The sequence below is a fragment of the Morus notabilis genome, unplaced genomic scaffold (assembly GCF_000414095.1).
Source record: "Morus notabilis unplaced genomic scaffold, ASM41409v2 Scaffold2156, whole genome shotgun sequence".
NCBI lineage: Eukaryota > Viridiplantae > Streptophyta > Magnoliopsida > Rosales > Moraceae > Morus > Morus notabilis.
Window position 1 is genome coordinate 1 of NW_010361648.1, and position 19,930 is coordinate 19,930.

Genomic DNA, 19,930 nt, shown 5'->3' on the forward strand with positions numbered 1-19,930 from the left:
ACGTGGAGAAAAATAGTAAGCATCCTATGCTTCTATGTGAGGGTGTGTGCAGACTAAGTCTAGTCCATTAAGATGGATTTGAAATTGGCTATTGGATTGTTTTGAAAAAGCATTAAATTGGAGCTTTACTTGGATTACACGTGAATTATTACTATATATATATATATATATATATAGGTGTACGTGAGTTTGGAGTCTCTTGGAAGAGAAAATAGTGGGCTTTTGTGTTTTAAGGTTTTAAAAACAATTCAAGGCATAATTATTGGGAGAAAGAGAGAAATAGACTAAGATTTGAGATGAATTAAAATTAATAGGCCAATAGTTTACATAAGTTAATAAATAGGTCAAATTACTGTTTTCGTTCATAACTAGTCTGGTTATGAACCATAACTTGATAAGTTATTGTCCATAATTGTCTATAACTTGTCTGACTATGAACCATAACTTAACAAGTTTATCCATAACTTATCTGGTTGTGAATCATAACTTAACAAGTTTATCCATAACTTATCTGGTTGTGAATCATAACTTAACAAGTTATGACCTATTAATTTATATAATTAAAAATTAACTTATATATTTTTTTAAATTTTTTATATTGGTCTATTTTCTACTATTTTCCTAATTTTTTGAGAAAGAGTCTTTGAATTTTGTGAGCTTTAAATTTTGGTCGGTTTGTCGATGTGGAACCGATTTTCTGATTTTCCACGACCTGTTTGGGGATTCAGTGGCAGTCGAGGTCATTTTTTTTAACAGTACCAAATATCACCATCTTAATACGTCATCAGAAGCATAATATGTTTTTTTTTTCAGTGATGGCAGTAAATCACGTATTTTCTAAACGTTTTTTTTTTTTTTTTGAATAAATAGCATAATTTTAAAACAATTGAAGAAAATAAGAGTTACTGGTAGACATTTGTTTACTCGCCGTAAATACAGTATCTACTGTTAAATACTTGATCAATTACGTACGTAGAAAATTATTGGTCAAAGTTTAGTATCCTAGTATTAATGTATTATTCTTTCCATAAACTCAATTAAATCGCCTCTGAAGTTTTTAGTATCTAAGGACCACGTATCTTAGCCGCCCTCTCAACATTCTCCAACGTCCAGATAGCAAATCATGGATAATTTTGAACATTCTGCAAATCATGGATAATTTTGAGCGTGTTTAGAACTTATTTTAAAATAATTTTATTTTTTGTATGAAAATAAAAATAAAAATATTTTTAATTTTAGACAAAAATCTTTTTTAAAAATACATTTGGTAGTTTTATCAATAGATTATTTTCAGTATAAAAAAACTCATTAATGTCTCTATCTCTTTCTATCTGCTCGAGAGAGGAGAAAACGAAAATAAAAAATGAAAAACAACTCAAAGTCGTTTTTCATTTCTCTCTCATTTTACACTAAACTAAAAAATCATTTTCATTTTCATTTTTTGTCTTTATTGTGCCAAATGCAGTTTTAGAAACGTTTTCATTTTTTCTTTCTCAAAAAACGTAAAACATAAAAACGAGATCAATTCCAAACACAACTTTATTTTCAACAATATGCTTGCTTATTACTTTTACAGGTGATCAGTGATATTAGTTCTGTGGAGCTGGAAAGGACAATAAAAACAATTAATATTGAGATATGATTTAGTTTTGACAAATTATATTGGGATAATTTTACAAAAATGACCCCCTGATTTTTATAGAGTACTCAGAAAAAATGCCATTTTGTTTCTATTTTCTACTCCATCATTCCCCTATTCCTATTCCTGTTAGATAAATTGCTTTAGGGTGAAAACCTTCACCAAATATCGGATTGTTCATGATGTATTACTAAGAATTTATGATCTAAGCAGAAGTATACATGAATCAGTCATAATGAAAGCAAATCACAAGCTTTGTGGTCAGTCTTCCAAATCTACACGTAGTCCTTTAGAGTTTCCTTTGGATTCTCTCTATTCTCTCTGATGATAAGATATCAAAAGTAAAATGAAACGTACGTGTGATTTAGGGACCATAACTAGTGTATATAAGTTAACTGGCTATTAACTTTCATTATTTCTAATTTAGCCCATCATAAAAGTAGAAATAATGATCTAGTCTCTACACATAAAAGGCTTACACTTAATTAGATGCATTAAAGCCCGAAATATTTATAACCTTATCAGATCACTTTAAATGGGCTTAACCTAATATGATAGCTTTTAATACACAATAATTAAACATATAAGCCACATGGTCAATTAAAACCCAACAATTCCAACATTCAAATACTGAAAACTTCCCACCCAAAGAGAGAAGCAACATTCACATTGATGGAAATATTAAGGGGATGTTTATTTCTTGTATTCGTCCCTGATTCTGAATCATGATTCATAATTTTCTACAATATTTTTCTCTCACAAAAATAATTTTCTACAGTATTTTTCTCTCACAAAAATACACTTAAAATGAGAATAGTTTTGAATCTATGAACTAAAAGATCCGGAAGCAATTATTAACTCATAATTTAACGAAAGTTTAGTTTGGTTTTTGAACATTAAAGTCTCTATTACATACGTACAAGTACGATATTTCTCACTTCTATCTTATACGCTTACAAAACTGGAGGTAACAAAACCGTAAGCGCACTGAAAAAAAAAAAAGGAAAAAAGAAGCAAAATTAAGAAAACAAAATAGGGGTTCCAACACTAGTACACCACTATTCTTTTAGTTGTTTTTGGGTGGATGAGGTCTAGGAACATGATAATCGGCATTGAAAGCTCTAAAATCGGTCATTTTTGCCTTCAAGCAACGACGTCTTGTAGAAGTACTCTTGAGATTGCATTTCACATTGAGAATTCTGTAAAAATGTTCACAGTCACCAACAAAATGTTCCTCTTCTACCATTGGCAAAACCCTTTCAACCATCATTTTCCTTCCTCGGCGTCTCTTGTTTCCGACGTCTGCCATAGTCGGAACACCATTGTAAGTTTTCTGTAAAAATAAACCGTTGATCGTTTAACCAATAATTATATAAAAATTTATTTTTTTCGAGCTTAGTTTCAATGGTAATTGGTGATATATTACCAGTTTTTTTTTTATAGAATAATGATAATTACAACATTATTACTAATTTAAAGGAGGTGATATAATTTATACCTTTTCAGAGTTAATATTGGCACTTCCTTCTGCTCCAACCTTTGTACTTCCACTAGGATCCGGTACTGCTATTTTGCTGAAAGCTGCAAGAAATTAAGAAATTACGTAAATAGAGCTAGCTAATTCAGTGAAATCACATATATAAAGATCAAAATTATTAAACAAGAATAAAAAAGGGAATAAAACTAAAAGTACTTACCTTGGTAGTACTTAGTAGTTGCGCTGCAATATCTTATACGATATAGCATAGTTAACACGAGAAGAGAGCTAATAAACCTTAAGGATACCATCTTTCAGCTACTTCTATACTTACTTTTTGTACGTATATTATAGTTAGTTGTTTGTTAAACTTTGTTTTGACAAAAGAGAGGAAAATATGTGATGAAGAAGAAGACATTTTATAGAGTCCAAACGAAGAGGATGTTTGGTACCTAGATTCGTTTCCTGATTCGAATCATAGTTCGTGGTTCGCTACTGTATTTTCTCTCATAAAAAATATACGTAAATCGAAAATAATTCTAATCCATGAACCAAACGTATCCGAAGTTAAAGCTAGGGTTCCAACAATCTAATATATATTTTTTCTGCAGTTCCCTAAAAATTAATTAAATATTATATTGAAAGTGGGGTTCATGCAGTTATTTCATAGGGAAACTCGAGAGAAACCAAAAAAACAAGACAACCAAAAGGGAAAAAGCAGCCTTCAAATTAAGGAATTGTGTTTATGAAATGTTGGAAGTAAAAAATAATAAAATTTAATAATAATAAAAAATAATAATAATGGTTTCCTTTATGGGGTTAAGCTACGAAGAAATTATGTGTGTTTGGAGAAAGGTGTATGACCGCGTGTAATGGAAAACACGGTGTTCAGCGCCTGTCCGCCGCCATGCATGCAACAAAGAGTTTGTTTTTTTTTGTCGCCAATGCCAAGGTTCGACCCATTCAATTTCAATGCGCATTGGGTTTCGTTTATTATTTTTCCTTATTATTTCTTTAAAATATTATTTTTGCTTATTATAGATATATTATAAGTATTATATATATATATTAATAAAAATGGTTGAAGATTCACAAATATTTAAAAATTTAAATCGGTAAAATATTTAGACATTTATATTTTTAATTTATATTATAAACTTGAATCTTATCTCATTTTTATTGATTAATTATTTTATAATTTTTGTAAATTATAAAAAGCTATTTTAGTCTTAACTTCAAATCACGTAAACCACTTACGAGTGATTTGATTTAATTTGGCTTTTGTCAAAGTAATCAAACCGTCCAAAAAAAATATTTTTAATTTGATTAGTGGTTTTTTTTATTTAAAAAAAGGCCTAAATTAATCGTGAACACCACTGTAACCAAGAATGAAAACAAAAACAAAGACCTGCAACTGTAAGGACAAAATAAGACACCAAAATATACAACAATGTGAATATCTCTCTACACATAAAGGAGCCAATGTTCTCTTCTCTAATTACCACGTGGCGACATGTGAGAAGAGAGCTTTGGCTCTTTTTATTACTCACTTTTTTTTTCTTTTTCTTTTTTATTTTTATTTAGCTTTTTTATTTTTGTGGTTTTCTTTTTTAGGACTTTCTTTAGTAGATATCTTTTATCTTTAGGGTCATTTCTAAACATTAGTATTGTCAAAATAAAATAAAATAATATTTTAAACAAACATGTTCGTTAAAGAAAGACAATGCCAAAACTAATGAGACTTGTTCGGAAAATAATGTACATCCAGCTATGTAAGACGTATCTATTTTGTCAGTACTAAGCATTCCGCATGAAAGAGCACTTTTTATCTGTTTAAACACTTCAACTTTATTCTCACTTACGCTCCATATTGCTCCTTAAATATTTTCAACGATCCGAACTTCATATGCGTTGTTGCATATGGTTTGACTGCCACGTTCTTTTCTTTAAAATTAATCCCTGCATGCTTTCATAAACATCTTATAATGTGATATATCCTTCCTCTAATGATTCTCAACCATCCTATTGTCTTGTGCTCCCTTCTAATGCATATTGAAAATAGCAAACACTACCTAAATATGATGTTTATATGGCATGCATTTGAAAATTACGTTATAACTTTTATTCACTATGAAAATACAACCAAACAACAATAAATTTTCCTGTGAGCACTAGTACATTTCTAGCAATGTACACACGGATACCTCATTTGTTCATTTATTAAAAAATGATACATGGTTTAGAAAGTAAATATACATTGTCGTTGGAGTAACGTGTTTCCCTTGGTACTTATTATAAAGATGGTTTATTACTTTATTACCCCTATACTGAATATTATATAAATGTCCCACCTGACACCTTGCTGAAAATACCTCTCCGATTCAAGAAATGGTGAGCACGTGTGCCTAATTCATTAAACAAACTCACCTTTAATTCCTTATGTAACTGCCGCTCCAGTCTGATACAGGACCGGAGACAAGACCCAAAAAGTTATTAGCACCACTGTTTATCAGGTTACAGCTCCGCTACTCATAAAAAATGAGTCTCAATAAGTAAATAAGTGAGATACAACTTAGTGAGATCCTTATTTTTTTTTTGTGTAAGTGATGAGGATTTATTATCCTCATCGGGATGAATATTATTTTTCTAAATTGAACGTTAAAGTTTTAGAACTTTTTATCATGTCCTATTCACATGTTTTTAAATGGTAAATTTGGTCGTTCGTTAAAATAAAATAAAAAAACATACAAAATTAATAGAACTTGATAGAAATATATCAAAAATAGAACCCTACTTTAAGCATTCGTTCAAAAAATACCTACCGTCAGTGACAGAGCCATGATTTTGTTTGAAGGGGCATAAACTAAAAATGTGAAAAACTTTCATAACCATTAAATTATCAACTCTTAATAGTATTACATAGTTGAAAGGGCATAAGTATTCAAGTTGTTGAATTTTTTGCTACGTGATCATAGTATAATTTTCTTAAAACTTCAGTTTTTACTAAATTTATTATTCCTTAATGAGTATAATTTAGTAAAGAAAAATAGAACACTAAAAAAATCATTTTGATGTGACAAATTTGAAAATAAATTACTTGGGGGTACATAAGATAAAATAATATTTGAAGAGGTCATTGGAAAAAAAAATATGTTTAAGTAGAGACACATTTAAAAAAATTATTTCTATAGGAAAATTTTGAAAAAACAAGTTATAATATGCCATATTTATAAGATACAAAGGACTATAAAAACGTATGGGGAAAAAAAGTTTTAAACACATGTTTTTTTAACAACTCAAATCACAATTCATTTTTTTTTTTTTTTTGTTACAGTGTTTTATCTCATAAAAATTTAAATTTAACTTTTTTGTTACAATGCTTTCCCTCACATAAAATTCACTTTACAATTCAAGTTCTTAACTTGAGTTGTGAAATGAATATGTCCTTATAAGTAGGGACACATTTGAAAAATAAGAAATTACTTCATGGGCAAATAAATTAGAAAGGAAAAAAAATCAGTAATGACATATTTTTAAAATAATTAATAGGTATAAATTAGAGAAAAAGTTTGCTTATGAGGAAGTATGTGTAAGATCTTGTTACTGAGGAGGCATATATAAAAATTTTTGAAAACTACATGCAATAAAACAAATTTTAAAAAATATAGGGTGGACATATATAAAATTGTTTGGAAAACTACACGCAATAAAAAAAAAAAATTCAAAAATCCAGGAGAGCATATGCTCCGTCTGGGCATAGCCTCCCTCCGCCCCTGCCTACTGTAAAATTTAATGAAGTTTTTACATATCCAGTGCAAAATCTCTCTTTCCACCTTTAGATAGAAAGGAAATAAGGTTGAAACATTTAGGGCATGTTCTTTTGTCCAAAAAACTCAAAAAAAAACAACTCAAGTTCCAACTTTATTTAAGTTCACGTTCTTTTAAATTTCAAATTTATTCAACTTTACTCAACTTTATTCAAGTTACAACTTCTACTCAAGTTATAACTCAAATTCAACTCAAAAACTACACTCAAGTTACACTCCAAAAGAATAACCCCTTATATCCGCACAATTTTTGAGGAGGATGAAAACAAATGATAAATAAAAGTAAAAAGAGACAAAAGTGAACGAGAAATTGTAATAATTTTAAAAAGAAAATATAACATTAATAGTTAAAATTAACTAATGGATAATATTATTTTATAAATTAAATTAAGATTAAAATTAAGCGAGATATGAGAGGGCTAAATTATGTACAACGATAATTATATCTATAAAAGAATTAGGAATGACAATGAGGTGAGGTGGGGTGGATGATTATTTCCCATCTCTATCCCCGCCCCCTAAATTATCTTCATTCAGGGATTCTCTGTTGAGGAAGTTTTCCCTGTACTCATCTTTTGTCGTCTACTACTACTACTACTACTGCTACTACTGTTAAGAGGTTCCATTATAAAAATAAAATTCTTAGCATATTGTCAACTGAATACAAAAGTAATAATCAATGCACAAGTGAAAAAAGTTTAAAAACATCAAAATAAAAACGTAAATTATCTTCCCTTGTCTATTCTTCATAGCTTCAAAAGAGGATAAGGAGGCACTAGACAGTGCATCTTTATGTGTATATATAATATAGGAGAAGATCAGTAATTATCCTTTTTTTTTCCCCGGTACAAGGAATTATAATTGGTGATTTCCCTTTACCAATTAAAAAAATACAGTTATCATTTTTAAGTAAAAATTAATTTTAAGAGACTATGAGTATCTATATATATATATATTTACATAAAAAAATAATACATTAATATCGAGACGGAAGCGGGATGAAAGGTACTTCTTTCGTCTTTACCTCCCCATGAATTGGGGACTAGATTTTGTCCCCATCCTCAATAATTGTCCCTCATTCCTGCTCCGTTCAGGGTGGGACCGTCTCCGTGGAGATTATTGTCATCCCTAAAAAGAATAAATTATTCAAATCTTTATTAGATGAGTATTAATAATTAGGGGACATTAATAAACTTTTTTGAGGTGCAAGTATAACTACCCAAAAATATACTACCTTAGAGTTCATTTTATATACCTTTAAATTTAATTAAATTCCGTTGAAATTATCATCTCCCTGCATAAGTTAAGACATATTTTCATATCTCATACAAAATTAACTTTTTTTTTTTTTTTTCATTTCAAAAGGGAAAAAACAATAAAGACCTGAGCTTATCCAAAACTCATGTTAATTTCATCATCATGATCTCATATGACACAGAGACTGATGTCAATATGCCATGATAATCAGCAAAATACAACACTTTTGTTTCTTCCCTTTAGTGGGTTGGTGAAGTGACTCCCTTTATGATCCACTTCCCACCCCATACTTCTTCATTACTTGTGACATTGGGACTTTTTCTATTATACAACACAAAACATCATCATCATAATCTTCCTCAAAATCATTCACCAAGGGAGTACAATAATACAATTCCACAAAAAGAAAAGAAGAGTGAAGAAAAACTAGTTCCCTTTTTGTAGCATTCTATCCGCATGAAAATCCCACTCACCATTTTTTTTTTCCTTTCACACCATTTGGGTGGCTATAATTATACCCCACGTAACCAAAAAAAAAAAAAAAAAAAAAACAGAGAGAGAGGGTGAAAAACCATATAAATCCATCAACTCAAACTTACTCTTTGACCCTTTTGTAAACAAGCCAAGCCTTGAATAACACTCAATTGGGCACAAAAGAAATCCTTTGACCCTTCGTGTCTTGTCACTTACAATGGCATTAAGATTACCATTCATTCTAGTTTTGTTGTCAGTTATGGGAGTTATCTTCGCAACCGAGGATCCGGCGAAGGACCGAGAGGAGTGTACCGAGCAGCTGGTGGGGCTGGCGACTTGCCTTCCTTATGTTGGTGGCCAAGCCAAAGCCCCCACACCTGACTGCTGCAGTGGTCTCAAACAAGTCCTCAAGGACAACAAGAAGTGCTTGTGTGTTGTCATTAGAGACCGCAACGATCCCGACTTGGGCCTGCAGATCAATGTCACTCTTGCCTTGAGCCTGCCTTCTGTTTGCAATGCCCCTGCTAATGTCTCTAAATGTCCAGGTACCTTATTCTGTGTTAAAGTATAAAATTATTGTTTGCCCACCTCTTAACAACTTAAGCTTTTAGGATGGATTGATAAACTAATATAGTATCAGAGCGGGAGGTTTTGAGTTCAAACTTCCGTAAGTGTTAAAATATAAAATTATTGTTAGCTCACCTCCTAACAGCTTAAACTTTTAGGATAGACTGGTAAACTAACCTTTTGTATGTCACAACTCATTGATTCTTAATTTCATAGCAAGCTATTATTATGATATGTTACACTTTTATTTTTGAATTAATCGAATATCCTGAAGTCTAAAGAAATTCCAGCCACATTCCAACTAAGTTAGCACCCAATAAGAAAATATCTCAAACATCTAGCTATCAACTTTATTAGCAGAAAGTGAAATACAAAGTCGATAATAAGAAAACTAACTACAAACCAAAAAGGGCTTGTAGTCGAAACATGAAAAAAAACAACTTAAAATAAGAAAAGCGAAGCACAGACGATCTAATCTTCAAGTAGAAAAACAACAAAGTAAGATGTTAACAGAATTTGAATAATAACCTGGTGCAAAATCAATATCAGGTGTGTTGGACAAAAGGGTTCATTTTTCAGCTGTAGAAAGGGTACTTTTGCACTGATATTGGCTTTTTTGCTAGAACGAATCAGCGATGAAATTCGTGTTCCTGTCGAGTTGAATCTTGTACTGAATGTTTGGCTGCAGAACTTCTGAAGATGGATCCTCATTCACCGGAAGCTCAAGTTTTCTATCAGTTAGAGAGAAACTCTACTAAGACTGACAGTAATCCTTCTCCAAGTCCTTCAGGTACCATAACATATGGGTTAATTCTTTTTTTTTTTTTTTTTTTTTTTGGTTATAGCACTAATAAAAAAAAGTAACTTATAAAATAGTAAAGGTTTTCATTATTATCTTTTGTGTCAATGCCGCATCAGTAATTACCAAGTAATTAGAGAATTTTCATGATTGTTGGCAATTGCTAGAATAATCTGACATGGAAGTGACATAAAACAAAAAAAAATTGACCCAACATATAAAGTATTGCTTAACAAATATAAACTACAGTTATTTGTAAAATGTATTTTTTCCCTCAACACGATGGTGAAGATCCTATTTTGTCCCCAACTTCCTTTATCTTTCCCTCTTTTGCCTTGTATTTTTTTCCCTCTAGATGTATCAAAGCTAAAGTTTCTTCTTTTTTTTTATTTCTTTTTTCTTTTGTTTTTTTTTTTTTTTTTTGTGGGAACTTTTTCATGGCCACAGCTGGGGGTCATATTAGTGGCAAAAGCAAAGGGTTAAGCGCAAGCAGCGGCAGCGGCGGCAGGAGCGGGAAGAAGAGACTGGAATGGAAAGCCATTATTGGAAGTGTTCTGCTTTCGGAGGTTATGAGTTTGCAGTGGTTCATGTAGACAGTTGAAAAATGGATTGTCACTCTTCATTTTCAATCTTGTACACTTGTTTGTTGTGAGGAGTTTCACTTGGTTCCTTGCACGTCTGTGTTCTCACATCTTTGAATAAATATCAAAAGGAAAATGAAAGAATGTTTTCGTTTGTGAAAATGCTTGATGATTTATGTTTTCGTTCTAACTTCTATATAGTCACTCTAATACAAGACTGTAATCCAAATCTCGCCTTTGAACTTTTTAGATAAGTAAATTCATCAAGTGCCCGAATTTACCGATCGCACTTAAAAAAAGTGAGATCAAAAACCCATTTTCGATTTTGATTCACAAAGAGATTTTGCGTGTCAGGTATTCATTTCTTAGTTTACACAGTTGATGAGAGAACCTTTAATCAGGAGGCAAAACTTGAGCTTTATCTTTCTCCATTTCGATGTATAGCTCAGCACATAAGTGAAGTATTTCATTAGTTACAGACTTTAGTTTTGAATACAAGTTTAAATAGAATTGCCAAAAGTGTACAAGCTAAACACTCCTTTGTAATGTGAACACGAAGTTTTTTTTTTTGGACACAAAATGAGCACTTGCAGACTTACTTGAAAAATAATCGCTGCTTCAAATTCAAGCTCCAATTTTGCAGAATCATATAAAATGGAAAGACACTTTTGGAGTGACATAAAATTCCATCTCAAGAAATCAGGTCCAAATACTTGTGATTACACAAGACACTTCTAGTGAGGGGAGGGGAATTCCTTTCGTTGACGACTTCCATATCACATTGGATTGCTCAACTGCAGCACAATTGACACTCTTTAACATCATTATAGATTTCAAGGAATGACAAATAAATCTAAAGAATAAAAAAAAAAAAAGAGAAGCAATAAGATAAGTCGACGTTCAATCTCTAAGGCGGGTTTCCGCCGAGAACGGAATAGTGTTTGTGTCCAAAGGTGAACAACGTCCTAGCTTCTAGAGTTCGCTGCTTTTTGCAGGCCGAAGGAAGAAGGGCTTGTACTGCTCACCTTTGTTTGATATGTTCATTCAGTACCAATACAAACTACAACTACACCAAAGTGGAAGGGCCACTAAAGAAGCTATAAGTAGTATTATAGTCATCAACGTAACAAAAGCGTCACCACAATAAAAAAGTACCTTATGAATGGAATATTAAGTAGGGAGCTTAGCTCGCCCACCCACCTACCAATCAAAGAGGCTGAGAGTAAGCCCAGGCTCACCCATAAGCTCTTCGAGCTTTCTCCGCCAGAGAGAGTGGAGAGGGAGAGAAGCGACTCGTCATAGAAGCTTCACTTCCGGGATGAAGCCGAGCCTAAAAATTCAACTTGGTGCAGGAGGCCAAGCATTCTGAACCGGAAGGAGAAAAAAATTGGGAAATGGGTAATGATCATGCACATCATCATCACACATCATAGAAGATGTTTGAAGCCTCAGATAAGGTGGGGCAATATATAATAGTACTATATGATTGGTGAAAATGTAAGGTCTCATTCAGTTCGCCGATTGAGCTTTCAATTCGAGCTGAGATATGACTTTATGTGAGAGCTTTTAACTGTAACAGAAAAAGTTAGATAATGACTTTTTGTGAGAGTTTTTAACTATAACAAAACTGGAATGAAAACTCGAACCGGTGAAATGAACGATGCCTAAATGAATGGTAAGATGCATTAGTCAAACAGACACGCAAAAAGGAAAGAGCGGGAAAGGGAGGATAAAAAGGTGAATGCAACTACAGAAGTAGATGCATCACACAACGTCAAAAAGAAAACCAACGTACGAAAGATTTCTCTCAATAAGAAATGAAGATTAAATTGCTTTAAGCTTTTCTGGTTTACCATCGTGTAAATGGTTTCGTGAGTGCCTGGCTGAGAAACACTGAACTTTAGGATAAAGAATAACACCAACCTGCAGGATACTAGATCGCTAGATCTAAACCTCTATCATGAATTCCTGACAATGCGGGAGCCATATTGTTCCACATCTTTAACATGTCTGCAATGATAAGCAAGAAACAGAAGAAAGAAAGTTCTGCAGTTTTTTTAATCCGCATAGATGTGAAAGTTTCGTCGCAACTTGTTGACAGAAAGATTCTGTGGCAATAAGCATGATATTCCCATCATTGAGTCGATCACAAAGTAGAACTGAATTGACATGAAAAACAAAAGCTCCACGTTATTGTGATCAGCGTGTAAGAAAACCATTGTTGACAGCTACATGAACCCAGTTAAAAAAAAAAAAAAATAGAGTAGTTCTGTTGCATAATACTAAAATCAGCTTAAGAAAAGTAATACCTGCATAATTGCAAATTTAGCATGTCGAATCCCGAATTTTGAAACAATAGAATAAGAGCAACACCTGGGATCGCCATAAGGAAAAGCGGCACTAACATGCATATGATCAGAACTTCGCAAGGCACATATATGGTAGTCTAGCAATGCTGAGTAAATTATTCTGTGAGAAGATGCTAGGGGCAACCAGAGTTATAAAGGATGGGTAACGCAGCCTACAGAAAAGTTGATGTAGCCAATCCCATTGAAATGCTTGAGAATTGGCAACAACATGCTGTCACATCCTGTAAGTTCCTGCATAAAAATCCATTGCTTAGATTGGACCTGCCATGGAGTAAATAATAATTAGTTAACTGGTGCAAACTCCACTACCTGAATGAATCACGAAAGTCCATTTTCGGTGCTTAAATATCTCAAAACTCATTAAGCAGCTATGTGAGATGCAGCAGACCAGAGCGAAATATTGACACCATATCTTCTGAAAAGTTTGGCTATATATGATAAAGACAACTGTGCAATGCTCACTATATGAAATCCACAACTGGAGTTGTTCGCAACTTGAAATCCACAACTGTTTTAGTGAGTTCAGGTGTTTAAAGCCCTTGTGATTAAGAGCTTTAAGATTTGGAAGGTTGGCGATGGAGAGGGAAGTCAAAGTGGTAGGAAAGAGTCCTTCCTCAGGAAATGAATCCAACGCATCCTCATATACAGAGCGGATGCGCAAGCATGTAAGAGAGGCGAGTCTCTGGAGATTTCAATGAATGCGGTCTGGAAAGAGCCTCTTGCAATTTCATAATAGAAAGCTCATTCAAATCTTCAAAAAATGACTCCAGTTATGGACAATTGGATATTTCCATTGAGCGGAGAGATGGGAATGCAGCGTCCATATGTTGATTCCTTTGAAGTGAAGTCTTCAGTCATTGACATCTCGAGATATAAAGTGTTGTCAAGTTTGGAAGATAATCAGGTAAACCAACAAGTAGTTTCGGACAATCACTCAAACAAAGTTCCTTTAGATGAAGAAAAGGTGCACCTTCCTCAGCTTCAACGAACGACCACTCTTCCCACTCTGGCATATCTCTAAAACGCAAAACTTCTAAGGATCTAAATGGCTTCATCACCAAAGAACCATTGGAGTAAATCTCGGCACCTATTCTCGCCACCCCATAAAATCCCCTGATATCAAGCTTTCTAAGAGAGGGAAGCTGCCCAAGTGGCGGCATCAAACAACAATTTTTGCAATTACTTAGGGACACTACAGCTATACCAGAGAACAAGTAATCTCCAACCCATTCTAGGAATGTTGTGCTTCTATAACAAAGAATAAATAACTCCATTTCAACCTTTTGTGAGGTTGGAGGCCGTCAAGTATCATTTTCTCTTTTTGCGAATCATCGGTATGGTTACGCCAATCCCATTTCAAATGCAGCCTCTTAATGTAATTTTTATCCTTCAAGTTGGCTTCTATAACATCCTCAACATTAAGAACATTCTGAAGCCCTGAAATACAAAGATATCCACGCAGTTGTTGAAGTCCTCTTAATTGTTTAATGCTAGACCCACTATGTTCACCCAGAACAAAACCGGATAATGCTTGCAAGTCTTTCATCTTACACATTTCCTGTGGCATATCTTTGATACTTGTGCATTCAATATCGAGATGGCGCAAGTTGATCAGGTTTCCCATGTTCGCCGGTAATCGAGTCAGATGTCTACAATGTGATAATATTATTGTCTCCAAATTGTACAAAGTACAAAATGTATGAGGTAACTCTTTGACTTCAGTCCATGACAAGTCTTAAGAACCTTAGTTGCTTCAAATTCCCAACTGAATCACGCAACTCTGTGATTGGATACTCAGATAGAGAGAGCACTCTTAAGGGCAATACTTTTGGCAGTAAGTCGTGCAATAACAACTTGTTCCATGGAAATTGTTCAGTCTCCTTCTTCCATCCTAATGGTAAAAATGTACGCAAAGATTTAGCATCAAACAAAACCTTAAACTGCTCAATCTTATCTATACTTTGTTTCATGTATGACAAATGACGAGTTCTGCCCCAAAACAGATGAGCCGTTATCCAATCTTGAACAAAATTCTCCTGATACAAATTTAGCTAAATCATTAACAAGGTCATGCATCTTGAAAAACGACCGGCTACGGCTTGCTTGTTGAAACAGCGACCTTGATAAGAGATTGTAGTAAGTATTTATTTCCAACTTTTTCTATCCTCTTGTTTTGTTGGGGTTGCAAAAGATCTTCTGCCATCCACAACATGATCAATTTTTCTTTCGTAATTTTATAACCCTTGGGGAATATTGAACAGTAAGCAAAACATCGCTTTAGATGTGGAGGTAAATAATGATAGCTCAACCATAAAGCCGGAAGAATGTTACTCTCCCTTTCAGACAACTCCCAAATGTCGCTCTTCGGTATCTTCTTCCATTCCTCTGGATCTTGTACAGAACGCAAGAGACCACCAAGAGATTTTACTGCCAAAGTAAGGCCTTCGCACTTTCTAACAATTTTTGTACCAATTACCTCCAGAATCGAATGTTGACCTGATCCACCACCATTAAAGGCGTGCCATGCGAACAATAGCCAACAAGCTTCATCAGATACCGTTTGCAGGTAACAAGCCGGCACATTACACATCTTAGAAGCAACAATTTCACTACGCGTCGACAATGATCTTACTTCCATGTGCTCTTTTTAAAACATCTCAATGGACATGATTCTCATTCCAAACATCATCAAGAACAAGCAAAAACTTCTTCCCCTCCAAAGAAATCTTCAATTTGACTTGCAATTGATGTAAGCCCTTGATTTCACACGGGCTAGAAGTGATCGTCTCAAAGTTGTTCTTGTTACTCGAAAAACATCAAATCTATCCGACACAACAACCCATGCTTTCTCATCGAATTATTTCCCCAGTCGCTTATCATCATAAACAAGTTCAGCAAGAGTGGTCTTACCAATTTAGAGCCACTAAGATCATCCGACAATGGCCTCTTTGTCAAAATCTCTTCCATGAACACCACATTCTTGAGCCAAACTTGCGGATAATCTAACAAGTGAATGTCTACAACCAACACCCTCTCTCAAACCAAGTTTACATCTTTTTGCTTCACAATAAAATCTAATCTATCAAGTATTTCAAACAACTTGGATTTCAATCCTTTCTCGCAAACCGAAAAGCGACTACAAAGGAACGAGCTTGAGTACCTGATTGTAGCCGCTTTTGGACAAATACCCACTTTCCATTTTGCTCTCCGAAGCTTGGGATTTGATCTCAGCCATCAAATCCTCTGCCTCAAAGATAGCATCTTTGAGCTCGTCAAGCCACTCTTTAACAGATGGGTTTCTGATTTGCTTCTCCTCAGCGTCATTGAGCACCATGTTAGCAGATAACAGCTTGATCTTTAACTCATTGAGAAGACGGTCAACGGGTCTTTTCCCATTGATAAAGTCAACGACTTCCTTAGAAGCCAATCTCTAAAACAACACCTGAAGGGAAGGTGACAGAAAAGCTCCACCCACAAGTTCTGCAGCCATTTTCTTGCTAAAGGAGCACAGAGGTGAAGAAGAAAAGATCTAAAATTGATTGAGAACAGAAAAGGAAAGTTCTGAAGCCATTTGAATAGTCTATGGTTTTGCTCGGGTCAATGAATTGTGCTCAATTTGCCAATAGTCAGTCACCTTCCGCTTCCAGTTGAGTTAAAATAGGAAATATATCAAAATATTTTAAAAAATGATACTTAATTAAAATTGTTATAATAATTATTAACTAATTCTGTAGTATAAAACGTGATAATAATTATAATTATTATTACATAATTATGTTCCTCATATGATTACTGTTTATTTGTTAATCATTAATTATTTACTAATTAATAATTAGTTTATTATATGATAAATAATTAATTAATTATTCAATGTAATACCGATGATAAGTTTTAGAAAATAAAAACAAAAAAAGAAAAATAACTTTTAATCATTTTTTAATTTTTTATTTTAAAAATTATTCTCACTGTTTTTTGTTTTCATTTTTATTTCAAAAGTATTTACAAAACAAACATAGTTTACCATCTTTTTCATTTTCGTGCCTTACAAGACATAAGAAAAAAAAAAAAAACACTTTCAAAAACACTCAGAAAATGATTCCAAATGCACCCGATCTTCACTTTTTATTTTCATTCTCATTTTTAAAGTATTTGCTAATCAAACACGGGACTGTTTTTGTTTTTCAGTCTAAAAAACGTGCAAAAACATTTTAAAAAACAGAGATAAAAATAATTTCAAACATACCTATTATCATATAATTATTTAAAGGAAAGCTGAAATATTTAGGCCACGTTCTTTTCGCTGATTCGAGTTTAGAATTTGAGTTTTGCTACAGTAAAAAGCTCTAAAAAACAGTCACATCTAACTTTTTTGTTACAGTAAACAACTCTCACACAACATCACATCCCAACTCGAATTAAAAACTCGAATTAACGAACCGAACGGGTCACATTAGGCATATCAGCTGTACTTAAGGTCTCAATGCAACTAGAATGAGCGTTTAACCAACAACCATCCCCCGAAAAGGATCAAGCTAATTGAGCTAATACGTGGGCAGTCATATTACTAAGTCTAAAAATATGGTCACATGAACCACTACCAGCCTCAATCATTAAGACTTTAATATTCTTTAAGATCGGTTCATTTCACCGATTTAAGTTTAGAATTTGAGTTTTGTTACAGTAAAAAGTTCTCAAAAATAGTTATATCTAATTTTTTTATTACAATAAAAAACTCTCACATAAAATCACATATCTATTCGAATCAACGAACTAAACAACTCTTAATAATTGGATTCTCCACACCCTGAAGCGCTTTCTCAGCATCAATTTCAACTAACGAGACCCGAACCGCTTGTCTTTGCAAAAGCCAATCCTTCTCGAATGGCAATGCACTCGGCTTCAAGAAAGCCCCCAGAACCCGTATGATCATGGACCGGTCCACCTTCTTCCTCGTTGGTGCCGCTGTACAGATTGAAATGCCATGCTAATAATATCATTGCATTTCCTGTCTTTTTTCTTATGTATAGATACAGTAAAATTTTTATATCTATTCAAAAATTTTCTTTTGTAGCTAGCGCACCATCAGTCTTGAATCGTTTAAAAATGGGTTGATCTTGTCCCCTATTTGGAGTGGGGACTATACATATAAGTGCATTCGTAGGTGAAATTGCCATTCTCATTCTCCCGTATTGAGTAGATTTTAACCTTCAAATCTTTGTCGGTTTCGTTAATTTTGTTACAATCTAAAACTGCACAATATATTAAATTTTTTTTTACGCTACTACAGATTTTTATATCTTTTTACATAACTAAACACAAAATAAATGACTTTTTTGATAAAATCTCTCTATTAATAAAATTAAATACGAACTGTTAAATCTGATTAAAATTACATTAAATATTAAATAAAAAAAATATGTGAAACAGATAGTTTGATATTAATATGAATACTAAAAATATAAAATTACCGTACTTCATTTTTTCTGATTCTTAAAAAAAATAATTGGGTTTTAAGAATTACCCTTATATCCCTAAGGCCATTTCATCATCTTTTGCAACGAAGGTTACCGACTTTCGGTGGACGCGGAGCCGACGAGTTCAGTCGAACAGCGTAACGAGTCTAAGGTTACAGAAGCGTTCGCCAACTTCACTTTGATAGGTATAGCATTGCAAGCAAATAGAGCAGAGAGCTTACCGTTTCTTTCTATTAGAGTCGCGAGCTTGTTGTAGTCGGTCCTAACCTAAAGGGATAATGTTGTTTTTTTTAAAGCTGTCATGTCATAGGTACTAGTGAAATTTGACTAATATGAATCATAATTCGAGTGGAAAGTAAAAGTAAATTTTTCCCTTTTTGGATATAAATCTACATAATAAAAGTCAAAATAAGTAAAAAAGGAAAAAAAAAAAAAAGGGAGTAGTTTTGATTGCCCAAGTTCTGAATTTCTTTTGTTGTCTTTTTTCTTCTCTCTTTTGTAAAGTTGTATTAGAAGATGTTTGATTCATAAATTATAATTATGAGATTAAAATTATTTTTAATTTACATATATTTTTTATGAGAGAAAATACTATAACGAACCATAAACAATAATTTAAATTATGATACGAATCACTTTACTAAATGTCACTTTAGTTTGCCCCATTCTTACGTTTCACAATGACCTTAAAACGATAGGTCCATGAAAAAATAAAGTACAAATCTATAAATAAAACATTAATTATTACTTACATGAATTTTATTCTAAAAAATTAATACAAACTTTCATTATAGATAAAGTCGGACAATATTAAGTTGATAATAATATATTAGCTTAAAATTTTATAAATTTGAAGTGGGGATTTATTCAAAAAAAAAAAATTGAAGTGGGGATTTAAACCCAGCACCTTAACATAAATAATGTGCGAATTTACGTTAAAGTCTGCCAAAATCTTAGCTATATCCACCGTTCAAATGCAAGTAAAATGTCATTATCAATGGTACAAAAAAGAAAAAAAAAAAAAAAGCAAGTAAAGGGGACTGGTAGATGGTGATCTTCAAGAAACCGTTTATTCAGAAGTGGAATCTTCCTTTTTGAACTATCTTTTGTATTTTAGAAGATCCGATTGATTGGTAGAGTTAAATTTTAACCGTCGAATCTGATTAAAATTATAAAATATACATAATAGATAATTTTTTATATAAATTTAACGACTAAAAAAATAAACTTTTTAGTAGTTCATTTTTTCAATACCTTCTAAAAAATTCCCTACAAATTTTTAAAATATTAGTATTGGGCAACTTTAAACTGAATAAATTTTAATTTGAACATATGATTTACAAATATATTTTTAATAATTCTAAAATTTTTAATAGGTTAAAATAGTACTTTATAAGTGAACATTATTTCTTTTGTTTTTCTGAAAAAATGCATTCCAAATTGAGAAAATACAAGCACTAATATTA

General features: G+C 32.7%; 2 protein-coding genes and 1 long non-coding RNA gene across 4 annotated transcripts; 1 reads left to right on the forward strand and 2 right to left on the reverse strand.

Annotated features, from left to right (window-relative positions):
• The first annotated feature begins 8,763 nt into the window (after positions 1-8,763).
• On the forward strand, positions 8,764-10,760 carry LOC21386228 (protein YLS3). The gene is made up of 3 exons (XM_010100342.2): positions 8,764-9,219; positions 9,930-10,031; positions 10,488-10,760. The coding sequence occupies exons 1-3, from the start codon at positions 8,892-8,894 to the stop codon at positions 10,631-10,633; spliced, it is 576 nt and encodes a 191-aa protein (XP_010098644.2). The 5' UTR covers positions 8,764-8,891; the 3' UTR covers positions 10,634-10,760.
• Positions 10,761-11,330: 570 nt separating this feature from the next.
• LOC112092033 lies at positions 11,331-13,014 on the reverse strand. 2 transcript variants are annotated; one of them, XR_002902402.1, is made up of 3 exons: positions 12,931-13,014; positions 12,545-12,780; positions 11,331-11,415 (listed from the first exon to the last, which is right to left on the reverse strand). It is a non-coding gene; the product is annotated as an uncharacterized LOC112092033 (long non-coding RNA). The 2 variants fall into 2 exon arrangements; XR_002902403.1 differs by lacking the exon at positions 11,331-11,415 and adding an exon at positions 12,076-12,191.
• A 1,976-nt stretch (positions 13,015-14,990) lies between these two features.
• Positions 14,991-15,781, reverse strand: LOC112092034 (putative disease resistance RPP13-like protein 1). Its single transcript, XM_024167133.1, has one exon. It carries the CDS (start codon positions 15,626-15,628, stop codon positions 15,083-15,085), a length of 546 nt encoding a protein of 181 aa, XP_024022901.1. The 5' UTR covers positions 15,629-15,781; the 3' UTR covers positions 14,991-15,082.
• Between the last annotated feature and the right edge of the window lie 4,149 nt (positions 15,782-19,930).

Excerpts from the sequence above, each read along its gene's own strand:
- LOC21386228 (XM_010100342.2), top strand. The coding sequence starts at position 8,892 with ATGGCATTAAGATTACCATTCATTCTAGTTTTGTTGTCAGTTATGGGA. Across the intron at positions 9,220-9,929 it reads TAATGTCTCTAAATGTCCAG|AACTTCTGAAGATGGATCCT; the intron begins GTACCTTATTCT and ends GTTTGGCTGCAG. Across the intron at positions 10,032-10,487 it reads TCCTTCTCCAAGTCCTTCAG|CTGGGGGTCATATTAGTGGC; the intron begins GTACCATAACAT and ends TCATGGCCACAG.
- LOC112092034 (XM_024167133.1), bottom strand. The coding sequence starts at position 15,628 with ATGGAAGTAAGATCATTGTCGACGCGTAGTGAAATTGTTGCTTCTAAG.